Here is a 13,834-nt window from a genome sequence, read left to right on the forward strand (position 1 = left end):
TGCTTCTTGATTAAATTATTATTAAATAATACAATAATACAATAATAATAATAATTATTATTATTATTGAGCAAGCTTAAGTCGGTTATTGGTTCTACATATTTTCAGTTAATTGCCCAGCCCTATACGTTCACAGGCGGCAGTTGTAGTTCAAGCTGACAAATACTGGTTTTACCAGTTAGTAAAGGAGTGCAATGATTACTCAGCTGAAATGTATGTGGGAACATGAGGCCCCTTTAGCGCCAAAGACTCCCATCCAGTCTGAATTAAGCTCTACTCTTCAACTCACCGACGCTTAGTGGCAAAGGCCATGGCTGCAGGTTCAATGTAAACCAAAACTGTGAGAGATAACGGGCTACCTGCCTATGACCCAATGGCACTGTGACATAGTGAGGTCAGAGGTCATTACTTACTGAATCCCACCATCCTGTCAGGGACTTTGTAGTCTTCTGTCATTACCCTGAGAGAGACACACACACACACACACACATAAGTGAGTAGAGTCAATAACTGATTATCATGATAAAAACCGCAATCACAATCATAGACGTATGCGTGTTATGTACACAGTAGGAGAGGAGATCAATATACCATTTTTTGTGTGTGTGTGTTAAGGCTTTACCCGACTAAGGATTTATCTCAGATTCAGGATTTTAAAGCTAATATTCAAGGATTCGTCTTTATATAGAAAATGGGTCTTCATGACCAAATAGGAGGCTACAAAGTGTTTCAGTGCTGAATCCAAAGAGAACTACATGATGGTAGACTGCTTATTTTTTATTCAGACTGTGTATGCAGGACTAAGAGCTATGTTGTGCATATCCAGTAGTCTCTGGTGTAAGACAAAACAAATAACAGTAAAGAGAAAAGACCGAAATGTTGTGCACCTGATAATTGCTGTCAACTTTTTAATCAGAGCTACAGCTTTGTGCGGACGTGTGTATGCGGATGTCTCTCTCGGACCGCAGCGCTACTTTAGCCAGCAAGAGATAGTTAACCACTCACCAAATGCTACGGAGGCTGAAATGGTTTAACACACTTCTTAACGGTGTACATTGTTTAAGTCACAGGAGAATGGTTTTCATATCATAAATATGAATAACTTTGGCCAAAATCTTGAGTTTAATCCATGCAAGTTCTTATTTACGTCCGACTTACATCCGTAGCTTGGCTGCAACAGAAGTCGTATTTCCTCTCAAAACGTGTGCCCATCAAAACGTGTTATATGATTAGTCAACTGGTTTTATTTTGAGGTCTACTTACAGGAAGTATATAGACTAAATTAGACGTACATGACACACCAGAGCTAGTAACTGACGCTATAAAAGTACGAAATTACAAAAATAAACAAAACACTGAAGGCTTGAATTAAATAATTTGCGTCGACTGAGGGGGTCTTCGACTGACTATTCGAATCACCGACTTTCAGAGGGCAGGCCTAGTGTGTGTATGTGTGTGTCTTGGGGGGGGGGGGGGGGGGGTCTTACCTCTGGTGGCCCATGGCTGCAAGCTGGTTAGCTACTATGAGTGAGAAACAGAGAAAACAGTTATTAATGCATCTTCTCCAGTTCATAAAAGACCAACCTAATAAGAAGAAGACAGACAACTGCTATGGATGCGGAGTGAAATCAGAACTAGGGATGTGCATGGCAGACCAAAAATATTCTTGCATATTCAAACTGGTCTTAATGAATATTTCGACCCCAGCCTATTTTGTTTCAGACCACACACACACATGCCTTTGATGAAAGTCATCACTGGTCTACTGGCTGAAATAGCCTATAAGCTCACAACACATCACGATACGACGCACTGCGGGTTTGTAGTTCGGCTATGTTCGGAACATTTCGAAAATCTTTGAAAAAAATGTAGAAAAGGTTTGGGACACCAGGGTGAAAGTGGTTAAAGCTCCACCCTGTCTGTCGTCGAGTGTGTTCCGAATGATAAACCAGGGCAAGTGCTATGCATAATATTTCCCAACCCCAACTCCTTATCTTATCTTTCACCTGTACTGCTACCTTCATGCTGGCACACGGAAACGCTTAAATCAAACACACCAGAGCTGCATTTATCCCCTTTTACACATCCACAAAAAGGGATCAGCTTCATCAAAATATAATGTCGGACAGAACGGGCGTGGCAAATCAAAACAATATCTGGGTTATATGATCCGGACATCCCTACTTAATTTGACTATATATCCACAAAATGCTCAATTTCCAACTAGAAAAAGTCACGAGTGGAGTGGTACACAGTTGCAAGTTGAAAATATGTCAGCCAATGCTTTTTGCCAAGTCATAAATTATGATTTAGTTGAGACCGCTTTCTCTTTTTCTTTCTACCGCCATCTTGTGGGGATTGTCACACACACACACACACACACACACACACACACACACACGCGCACACACAGAGGTCTCTTACCTGTGACTTCTGTCATTCCAAAAACCCAAGTTAAAAAAACACAAAACACACAGTTGACATGGTCTGCTGTCTTTCAGACCACACACATTTACACAGTTATAGCTGTGTAAATTTCATCCTAAAAAATGACGTTACTGAACTTTTACACAGCTGTTCAGTTTAACTAGAAAACCAGGATGAGGATGATTGATCAATAACAATATCTCCTGACTCACCTGCGTCGTCTCCAGGGCGTTTCTGTCCAGAGTAGTAGAGTGAGGCTTCCACACCCGCTGATGAGCTGTTGAGATGGGACATCTGTTCACTGCCCATCTTAACAGCCATCTGACAAGACAGGGAAAGACAATGTCCAGGTTAATGTTAATGTTTACAACGGACATGATCCAAGTGGTGACACGGAGTCAGATCAAGTGTTTTGTCATTGTGACGACATGGTTTGATGTTCAGTAATCACTCAGGATTGTGATAAGAGTTGTTCAGATACCGATACCAGTAACGGAAAAGCTGCCGACACTGCCTAAAATGCTGGTATCGGTATGTAAGCCGCATGCGAGTCTGTATGCCAGTCCAATACCACATCATTTTGCGTCAAGTGATGATGTGTCATTTACAGCAATGAATTATTTTGTATTTTGAATGCTTCAGTTGATGTTGCACTACTGTTTTCTTTTCTTTTTTTTCCTTTTTTTTCATTCCTAGATCAGTGGTTCTCAAACCTTTCAAGGACCCCCATAACTCTGAATGTACAAATGGAACTGAGTCCGTTTGGTTTCATTTGTACACTCTCAGAGTACAGACCTGCAAGGGTCCAATTTGGAAGCCCCTCAAGGAGGAGGTCCCTGGACCTCACTTTGAGAACCAGTGCCACTGTCCTACATCTTTTTACACATTTTTAGCTGATCGGTACTCTGTATCGACCGATACACAAGTTACGGGTATCGGAATTGGTATCGGGAAGGAAAAAAAATGCTATCGGTACATCTTTAGTTTGTGATCTTCTCTGCACATGCACACATCTAAAGTGTTTCCATGTTTAATGGAAAGATTGCTCAGAAATGAAACTTCAGGATCTGATGACTGTTAAGATGATCGATATAAAAGTAATTCCGTCTTAATGAGGGTGTTTCACAGTGTTCAAAGTTTTCTTTATCCTTAAGTCTTCTTTACAAGTAGGTACATAAGAGTGTAAATGATTTAGTTCTTACATTACTCATGACATTGCGTCTGATTCAATAATAATTATGGCAAACATTTACAAGGAAAATAAAAAAAATCATAATCAATAAAGAGAACATTTTCAAGTTGTCCAAGCACTTAAGTGCTTGAAGGTGCATTGAGCAAGCTTCTTACTCTTAGGTTAAAATAAACATACTTTAAACAGCTTTACAGGAATTAGGGGGGTGTTTGGGGGTTATTAGCATTTTCCAAGTCTATTTTGCCTTTCTCTGATCAAATAGTGTGTGTGTCGTCTGATTGTCTGGGGGAAGAAGCGCTTTAGCAATCTATTGCCAGTGGCCTTGTGGGCTGCAGAGCCACTTTCCATGTGGCATCTGAAACAGTCCATGGTTGGGATGGCTACCATCTCTGATGAGGGTCTCTCATGGCTACCATCTCTGAGGGTAGGCATTATAAGCTACGGCTTCAGCCTACACCTTTTCGGTCCATGAATTTTATTATTTTTCTTCCTTGGAAATGTCAAATGACAAACTCTACATGGCTTAATGACCGAAATAAACTAATTCATTCATTCTGTGAGCTTTGCTGACACGTCTGACATGCATGTCTTGGATGAAGGTAAGTTCACATCCGCTGATGCATGACCCTTTGCATTGCAGTTCAAGTCAGTTCAGTTACCATACCAGGCAGTGATGCAGCCGGTCAGGATGCTACCCACAACCGGCACCTACACACACACGCACACACATGAGAAACATCACCACAACTTCTACTGTAAAGTGCGTCCTACCAAACTGTGGATATACTCTGCTACAGGAATGACTTGCTGCTACTAAAATATATACAAAAATAGTTGAATAGTTTAATCCTATATGTCAGTCCTGCCTTTTTCTCCTCAGTGGGTTGCGTAATTGATCTCAACTTGCACACAGGCATTGACCATTAGCATATGCAGACAGTGAGGAAGCCCGCTTTTCACTTTTCCAAAATGTAAGCTGTTTATTAGCGTTTTTGTGTAAACACCGGTGATTCGGAGTTCGGGCTATGGGATCTGTCGTCATGGTTACAGCCCTGCAGGCTATGGGATCTCTAGCCGCTGGCTAGACTTGGCACACACACACACACACACACACACACACACACACAGGAAGGCGCTTTGGATAGCCTTTTATGAGCGGGAGGGCGCTTTGGAGATCATCTCCATAGCACTAGCACACACATTGACACGTGCACCGTTCGAATCCAGGTTGTGTTAATAGCACACATAGCTTAGCTGTAACAGCGTAAACATCAACTTCTCATGGTTGTGGATGGCAACGATTCCACGTCAGAGCGTAAATGACCGGGTTGTCACACACAAACACACCAACAGGAATAAATCACTGGCCAAAACTGAAACTATGCATACTGAGCACATAATCCAACAGCGCAGCCAATAGTTTGGCTGCGCACATCGCCGGGTATGGACTAGTATTCCTTTATTCTGTGAAAACCCTATAAAGCCCACACATGGAGCAGAGAGCGAGCGAGAGAGAGAGATCTCCACCTCTGTGGTGTTGAAAGACACATGCAACAGATGATGGATAATCTGACACTTTATTAATAATAAGGAGTTAAGATAGTTGTAGGCTTAGCTACCTGAGGTAATGCCTGCTAGCAAGCTTAGCTAATCAAATTAGTCTCCTCATCTCCATTATAACAAAACTGCCACTGATTCAGAGTGTGAGTGAGACCGACTCTTGCCTGTTAATGTTTCTATCATTGATGAAATTGCTATTAAAGTGATCCAAACCATATTGTTCACCACTATCGTTATAGTTGTGGTGTGGACTGTGGACTGCCAACTCTTTTTAAAACAACATATTTATAGTTATTGCCATCATGATTGGTGTGAACGGCCCTTTGGGATTCTACACTAATGTGCTTTGCCTTTTTTGGAATTTTTTGTTTTTTAAATTAGTTTAACCAGCTTGACAGGTTTAATATTTACATACTCCACGCCTGAAAATACATGTCAGATGACCATTCATACACTGGGCATATCACATTTGACAGTCATTTGACTACAACATCCATCAAACTAAGTACTTGTAGTCAGACGATTGTACAATCAAATAATGTTTCCCCTTTCTATGGTCATGATAGTTTTTGTCTATGTGCATGTGTGCATCATTGTTTCCAGATGTATGGTAATTATCACATCATTTGTGCAATAATTTTACCCTTTACGATCAATATTGCGTAAAATTCCCAAAAGTACGATAATTTCACAAAAAGGTGCCTGAATTTACAAAATTCCCTGGCTGCAGAATTGGCCCGGCCTGCCAATCTGATTCTAGATCTGTACCTGAGGGCATTAAAAACACAGGTTGCTTCCTTCCAGTCAATCATTATGCTCGATGCATGGCATGCATGCCCCCACGGGAGAGAGCATTCCTGCTATTCTCCATCAGAGTGAGCCAAGAACATCACAGGTGGATGTGCCAAGTTTACACATACAGTAAGTATTATGCTACTGTATGCTATTTGACCACAACAAACTTCCGAAAATGACCGCTCCAGTCCATCAAGTCCATCCGATACACCCACGACGGACAGCGACTCATAGGTTGAAGTTGAACTCACAGACTGCCTTCAAATATTGATACAGGGCCCCAGCTAACTTTGTATATAGTGGATGCACTGGTGGTTACGACCATTGGCACCGGAAGGGGGGTTTCTCAAGATATTCTGTCCCCCTACTATTGAGGTCTGGGCCATGCCCGTAGCCTCCATTGATTGTGTGCGAAATGGTTGTGTATTGGCTTCTCTCACTGGCTATGCTGCTGCTGCACTGAAGCCGTGATCAACTGGTGGCCACTGGCCAGACAGGCTAATACACAAATCTTTGATCAGATGCCCTCAGGGCTCGGGCTGCAAGAATTAACATGAAGTACAGGATACAGCCATTTACAGGATTAATTGATTTTGTGTATTTGTATGTCTGGCACATTTGTCAATCACAAAACATGCTCTAACATGGAACCCGCAAGGCAGGAGAAAGAGAGGAAGGCCTAGAGCCTAGAGTGGAGGGCGCAAGAGGATGGAGGAGTTTCATCAATGGCCTATGTTCCTCAGGGTATTTAAAGGTCTAAGTAAGTATGTCTGGCACACCCTCAGAGCCATGATGTTATGTGTCACACACACAGTATAAAACACATGCACAGAAAGCGAGTGATATGTCACATCATTTTGCCGTATCCCGCAACCTGATTAAACTTGCTACTGGTGTGAACAACTGGAAGAAATGCCCATCAATCCTGGACAGCCACAGGAATATGGATATACAAAGAGGCTGTGCTGAAGATGCTTTCATACGGACAGATATCCATCCATTAATGTCCAGCTGCTAAAGCAACATGCTGTTGACCAGAGCAAGAGGCGAGATGGCATGCTGCAGCAACTCCAATATTTGCGCTTTGTGGCAGGGGGCTTGCTGTCAGGGGACACAAGGACAAGGAGTCAAACTTTCTACAGCTGTCTACCTTAGTGATAAAAAAAACTGCAATCCATTTGGATGTTGATAACTATATATTAAGAAAACAAATCAGAGATGTTAATATACCCCCACAGTGTATTCTCTTGCACATACTAGGGCTACAATGGTTCAGTTAGACCACAGTTCGGTTCGAACCTGGGTTTTGGTTCGGTTTTGGTACAGAAAAAAAAAGAAAATATTTCCAAAATGTTCAGTTTATTTTACTTATCAGCAATTTAGACACATTGCAGTATTTTCAAGGGGAATAAATACAGTATATCGCTAACTTAACTTTATTTTCTGCCTTTCATTATTATGCTCAAGGCAAAAAAATGCACCTTATCAAAGCCTAACCCCCCGAACTGTTTACTGTACATATATTTCTTTTTGATTTCTAACTGTTTATATGATGTTTTTGCATAGCAGTGTATATTTGTCTGTCATTAAATGTTTCGATGAATTGAGTACAAAGGACCCCAATGGAAACAAGCCATAGGCTTTCTTGAGTTTAAAATCCTCTTAGCAGACCTTGTATTGAACTGTACTTTCCTGTGCTTTTTTGTTTAAAGTACTCAATCAATCAAACATGTCACTATGCATCACACGTGCGCAGGGAAGGGAGGGGGAGATTCTGTCAAAAAGACAAAACAAAAGTTTAGTTTACGGCAATTAAACATTTAAGACATTTAATCTCTGCATAAGGATTTAAGGATGTTATGCTTATAATGATTACAAGAAGAGTTCCCATCTACAGCCATGGAGTATTTTGTTGAGACTTGTCTGCCGGAAATAACTTAATGAGCTCCTGCTATTAGTGGAGAGCACAACAACAACGCAGGTAGGCTAATCATTATGCTAATTTATTAAACCGATGGTGTCGCCCGCCGCATATAGACGATCTACAGGCTCCAAATTCATGATGCCAGTGGATCGGCTGTTTATGGCGAGCAACAAGGGCTGGATTCACTCGCGGGCAAAAAGGGTATTTATTAAATATTGTACATAATAGAATTAAATATTCAAACGTTTTTTTGACACAGAATCAAATGTTTTATGGTCACAATTCACCAGGAGCCTGGATGGCTTGGTTCCAGGCATAAAATATTTTTTATAAATATTTTGGTAATTCTCTAAGGGAAAAATGAATGGGTTTTCTATTTGTGGAAGCACAAAATGGCCACCACTGCTATGCCCTATATCATTAGTGTGGATGACTGTGGCAAATGTAGAAAACGGTATGTTTTCAAACAAAAAAAAATCCTAGTGTTAGTAGACTAGCCTTAAACTCATGTTACAGACCCTGATAGAGGTTGGCCTTTACAGGCTCACATAGCAACACAACACTTCTTCTTACAAATTCAAACTAACAATAATCTCTCTCTCTCTCTCTCTCTCACCCACACGTACGTACAAGCACTGAGGGCAGCTGTGTAACCTTGAGCAGTGTGACAACAAAGAGTTGAGGAGAAAAGAAAAGAGCAGTGCTGCTGCTTCTGTCACCTTCTCCATCCATCTCTGTTCATATTCATGTGTGTGTGTGTGTGTGTGTGAGAGATATTTTCATGCAGCAGAACAATACAGATCTACGAATGATACATCCCTAGTACACCCTGGCCATCACTCAAAAGCAACCGAGACTCTTCACCCTCAAGGCTCTCAATCTGTGGGAATGAGCTCTATAACTCTCTCTCGTCAATCAGGACTGCAGGACTCGCACCTCATTTTCTGCTGGTCTGAAAACACACCCACAACCATGAGAAGTTGACGTTCCCTCCACCCAATCTCCTAACACATTGCTTCTCAAAGTGGGGTCCGGGGACGCCCAGGGGTCCTTGAGGGGGTACCCAGCTAAATTAGTTAATAAACGGTCACAATTATTTTAACCCCTTTATCCATATTTTATACTTTGGCTGTTCAAAAACATATATACAAGCTCATACAAGCATTTGCTATGAGCTTGTAGATCTGCTATTTTTGAAAAATCTTGAAAATGTGTGCAAATCTTTAAATACATATTTTTAACACAAATCTTTGCTTCTGGGGGTCCCTGGCACAACATATGTTCAGTCCACGGCCACATGCATATCAATTTGGGGGTCCTTGACACGTTTGAGATTAAGAACCAGTCCTAACACACATTTCTTTCGTATAAGTACACACTTGTTGCCTTTTTAGATTAGATTAGAACTTTTACAGTATTTAGATATAGTACCGTTTGCTTGTCCACAGACGCCAAGTATGTTATTGAGACAGCATGTTGTTTAGACAGATGCTAGGTTAGATGTTTTACCTGCCGCTATTGATTGATTGATTGATTGAATATTTGATTAGGCAAAAAATGTAAAACAGCACAGTTACATTTAAAATACTTTGTCTAACAGGTCCGTTCATAAAAGTCCTTGCGGACTTGTTTCCAATGAGGGCCTTGGTATTCAATTCATAGGCATATATAGTGGCACCACGCTATCCTGGTTACTTTGCAGCATTTGTTTTCTTAACCAGTCTATTTACTTGACCACTTAGCCTGTTGTCTGTTGACTAGGATTCATGCCCTTTACTCATCTGATAATTACCAACATTTTAATTGTAAACTAGAGGCACAAGTTCAACTACTGACTCTAGATAAGCTCTGTGGATGGATATGCGCAATTCTGAGTGATGCCATCTACAAGGGGCCTACAAAAGTAGCCTGGCATGGCCAGACTAATCTCACTGCGAAGATTAGTCTGGAATCTCTGTATTTCCATGAGGTGCATAAAAAAATGCCTCTGGTGATAAAACCCGGCCCATATTTGCATACTGGGCCCTGATTGGTCCCTCACTACTTCGAAAGGGAGTTAAATCCAATCACAACTGAGCGGTGCCAGAACAAATCCGCAGAGGGCAATCTTTTTTGCAATGGCAGATTCGTCTGGTTTCCAGGCTACTACAAAAAGGGCCACAGCCCAGGTAAAATTGCTCCAATTACTAGGCTAGGAACTAGGATTCCATCAGAGCACCACCGCCACAACTTAAGTCTAAAGCTCCTTACACACCGGGGGCGATTTTTTTCATGCGAATAATAAGTTTTTTTTAAAAACCTTATAAAGTCAACGCAAGCTTCCATGGAGCGAAAAAGCGAAGCGAAAAAGCGTCTTAATTATTCGGAACGAGTCCGAATTTTGCGTATATTCGCATAATCGCCGGTGTGTGATGACCTTAAAGCTGTCACGATTACAACGTTTAAGTTGAAAATTAATTGTCATACAAATAATTGTGATAAAGGATGATTTAATTGTGTTTTTGGTATTGAAAGATGAATAAAAATGCCTTTTAGGCTTCGTAATAAAAAATTGCACAGGGCAGATATGAGAAATAACTTAAATATACAAAGAAATGACTGACATATTTAATAATTTTACACAACACTTTACACATAATATATAAAAATAGCGTAAATAGCCAATCTACAACTTTGTGACTCGTAAGCGTGTAGCTTAGCTATTTTTAGAAAATGTTTGAAAATGTTAACATTGCGATTACCTCAAATAATTGCGATTATGTAATAATTGTGACAGGCCTACTAAAGTCAGAAAGATATACCACGATGGCATAATGTTGTGTTTTCCATCATGTATATGACAACCCGTCACACACACTATATCCTCACAGAGAGGAGAGTGCGCAATAGGGTTGAATAATCATTATGGTTATCTATGAACATAGATCGGTATTAAAGTTGCAAATGGTCATTTACATTTTCCCCTGCTCACCCTGCATGTGCAGCTCTAGCTAGCCGATCACAAACCTCCATTCACACTCAGTGTGTTTATTAGCTTGTTTGATGTTGTTTTAGGCATGTTCTAACTAACAATAAAGACAACAAAGATGAACAATTAATTAAAAAAAAATGTTTTGCTCAGCTGCTATTACTACTACTACCATATGGGATGGGCCAAAATGGTGGCATGGCACGAAAATAAAAGTTTCATTCATTCACTCACTCACTACACGAGTGAATGAGTACTACGCATGAAATAAATATTATTATATTAAAATTAAGGGGGGCCCGGCCAGCATGCCACGTCGTCATGCTCATGTCACTATGAGTCAGCCATAACCATATATAAGGAGTTCCCAATGCAGCTACGCCCAAATATGGAGTGTGTTGTCTAACTTCAATGTGTTGTCATGGCATCAGGTGCAAACAAATCAGTCAGCTCCAAATATGGCCACAAAGGGGGCATGCCCATATATGAGCATATACCGGTGATGACATCAGAGATCTCCATATATGGACATATTGGTCGAATAGGCGGTGCGAGGTGTGAGGTCTGCGTTAACGGCCCGAACCTCTAGTAATTAAAAGCCACCCATGGACCTTTACTCTTCTGATTGCAAAAATGTGATTTAAAAAAGTTAGTATTTGTTAGCCTGCCAGGTTTAAAAGGTTAACATTACCCTTTTAAACTCAAATGTATCATAAAAACAAGAATTAGCGATAGTAAACAGGTCATGTTCCCCTATGAACGTTTTACACAAATGGACTTGCATGCTTCCATAGAAGTGAACTCACGTCACCAGGCTTTTCACAGTACGGTAGATAGCCTTGTTTCTATTTACTGCTCAGTACTACGATTCGGTCTAGAGACCGACCGCCTACCGTTTGCAGGAAATTGCACACACACACACGCCAGATAGGTGCACGCCCCTTTTCGCTCCAGATCGGATCGACTGAAAATTCGTACACCTAACACCTAACCTAACAAGCCAACAACCTCTTCTGATGTGGCTCCTCTTCAAATGCTCCCATACCGTGCCATTTTTATGTGCTATTTGCATATGTATGTGTATATTTGCATATGTCCGGGAAGCGAGATGGCTCAAATGACTCGCTCCTAGTTCTGGAATAACAATGTTCAGTTGAGCTACACAATGTGAAAAAACTCTGGGAGCATTTTAAATCGATTAATCATTTCAGCCTTATTCTTAACACGACACGCTTAGAGCATGCTAAACGCACCATTTTTTAACCAAATCACTTAGTTACACTAACATTGTTCTTGTGAGGCTATATTAGTTAGTTCACCGCATTGTGACGTGTTGTGTGCCAGTGTGCCTGTACATCAGCTTAGTTGCGCGTGCTCAAGTACAACTCGGGCTCAATGGGACAACTACCCCATACAATCACTCCCATGCAACACTAGCCAAAACACCCACTACACGGAGGAAGTGGATTGCAAGCCGATATGCTCCTCCACAGCTCCCCGTTACGGATGTGCGTTATTGGTGTTCACGGTTATTCAGATACCTGTAGCATGACATGCAAAATATATTCCCAATCAAATATATTTGATAATTATAAATAGAATTTCTGAGCTTTGCTGACAGCCCTAGTATATATAGCCTAGATTTCTTTTACCAATAAAGTTGTATTTTTTAAGTTTCAGACACACACACAGGCGCGCGGCCGAGTGTGCACAACACAGGCGCATTGGTGGCGTGGCAGTGGTGACGTTCATATTAACTTGCTGTGTGCAGTGCATGCACTGAAACTTTATTGTTGATCATGCGTCACGTGATGAAAGCATTTGTTTTCACATGGGTAGGCCCGGACTTCATGAGATGCGTTACTCAGTAAAAACAAAAAATTAATATTCGAATTATATTTGACTCCAGGATTTCGTACCGACAGCACTAGAACCCAACCCTATAGAAAATTTCTAGTGGGATTTGAAATTTAGCAAAACCAAGAAGAATGTTAGTGAACTGAAGGCCATTGCACATGAGGAATGGGCTAATATTCCTAGGGGAAGCTAACAGAAGCTGGTGTCTGGCTAATGAATCAAATTTGCAGCAGCAAAAACTAAAGATGCTTGGTTGAATAATTGTCAGACTGCAGTAGTCATTCAAACTGGCATTTTGCGTTCAATTTGGATAAAGCACTTGTAATATTAGTGTTGAGCCAGTTTGTGAAGCTGTGGAATGGTTTGCCTGAGATTATTAAACGGAGTATAAATTTAATGCAATTCAAAAAAAAGTTCAAACAGATTATACTGGACAAATACCAAATGGGAGTGATTGATGGATTTATTGACCATACTTTGATCAAATGTTGGATTGACATATAGTAGGGTTCACCTTATGTGCACTATGGATTTATGTTTTGTTTGTTCAACTTTGTTTGTTTATCATAATTCTTCTTGTTAAAAAGTAACAACTTAAAAGTAATAGGCACTAAAAAGCTTTTTGTCTCACTGTGATGTTCAAAGAAATAGAAATAAACTATTCATTCAAGAGCTATTTCAATTGTTCTCGTTTGATTTGTTTATTACAAATAGCTGACATTTTGTGAATTTGACCACTAAAGTAATTGCAGTGGGGGGTGAATCATTTTGAGTGCAACTGTATATATTATACATTATACGTAGTACACATAAATACTGTAAATACAGTTCCACAAATGAACTCAACAGTTCGCCTCCGTACTATTATGCTTATACTAGGGCTGAGTGATATGACAAAGCAATATCACAATTTAAAACTTTTACCTCGATTATGATTGATGAATTATTATTATGATTATTTTATACACTTTGTTTTACACTGCCCTCTCTGAAAAGGTCTGTACTGTAAATAGGAGCTCACTATTTTTACAAGTGGTTTTTCAGTGGTTAATCAGACTTGATTTAGTCTATCATAAAACATTAGAATTGTTCGCGTTAATTATTTGATACT

The 13,834-nt window shown here is 40.3% G+C and overlaps 1 protein-coding gene across 8 annotated transcripts in view; it reads right to left on the reverse strand.

The window, feature by feature from the left end:
- Positions 1-13,834, reverse strand: part of LOC308089489 (far upstream element-binding protein 3-like) — a 37,089-nt gene that overhangs the window by 21,180 nt on the left and 2,075 nt on the right. For all 8 annotated transcript variants that reach the window (XM_080434239.1, XM_080434236.1, XM_080434235.1 and 5 more), the window contains exons 2-4: positions 2,640-2,748; positions 1,488-1,521; positions 414-460 (exon numbers count right to left, since the gene is read on the reverse strand). In XM_080434239.1, coding sequence (XP_080290365.1) covers positions 414-460; positions 1,488-1,521; positions 2,640-2,748 — 190 coding nt within the window. The remainder of the gene's footprint in view (positions 1-413; positions 461-1,487; positions 1,522-2,639; positions 2,749-13,834) is intronic.

This window comes from Gymnoscopelus braueri (assembly GCF_963280865.1).
Source record: "Gymnoscopelus braueri genome assembly, chromosome: 7".
Lineage (NCBI taxonomy): Eukaryota > Metazoa > Chordata > Actinopteri > Myctophiformes > Myctophidae > Gymnoscopelus > Gymnoscopelus braueri.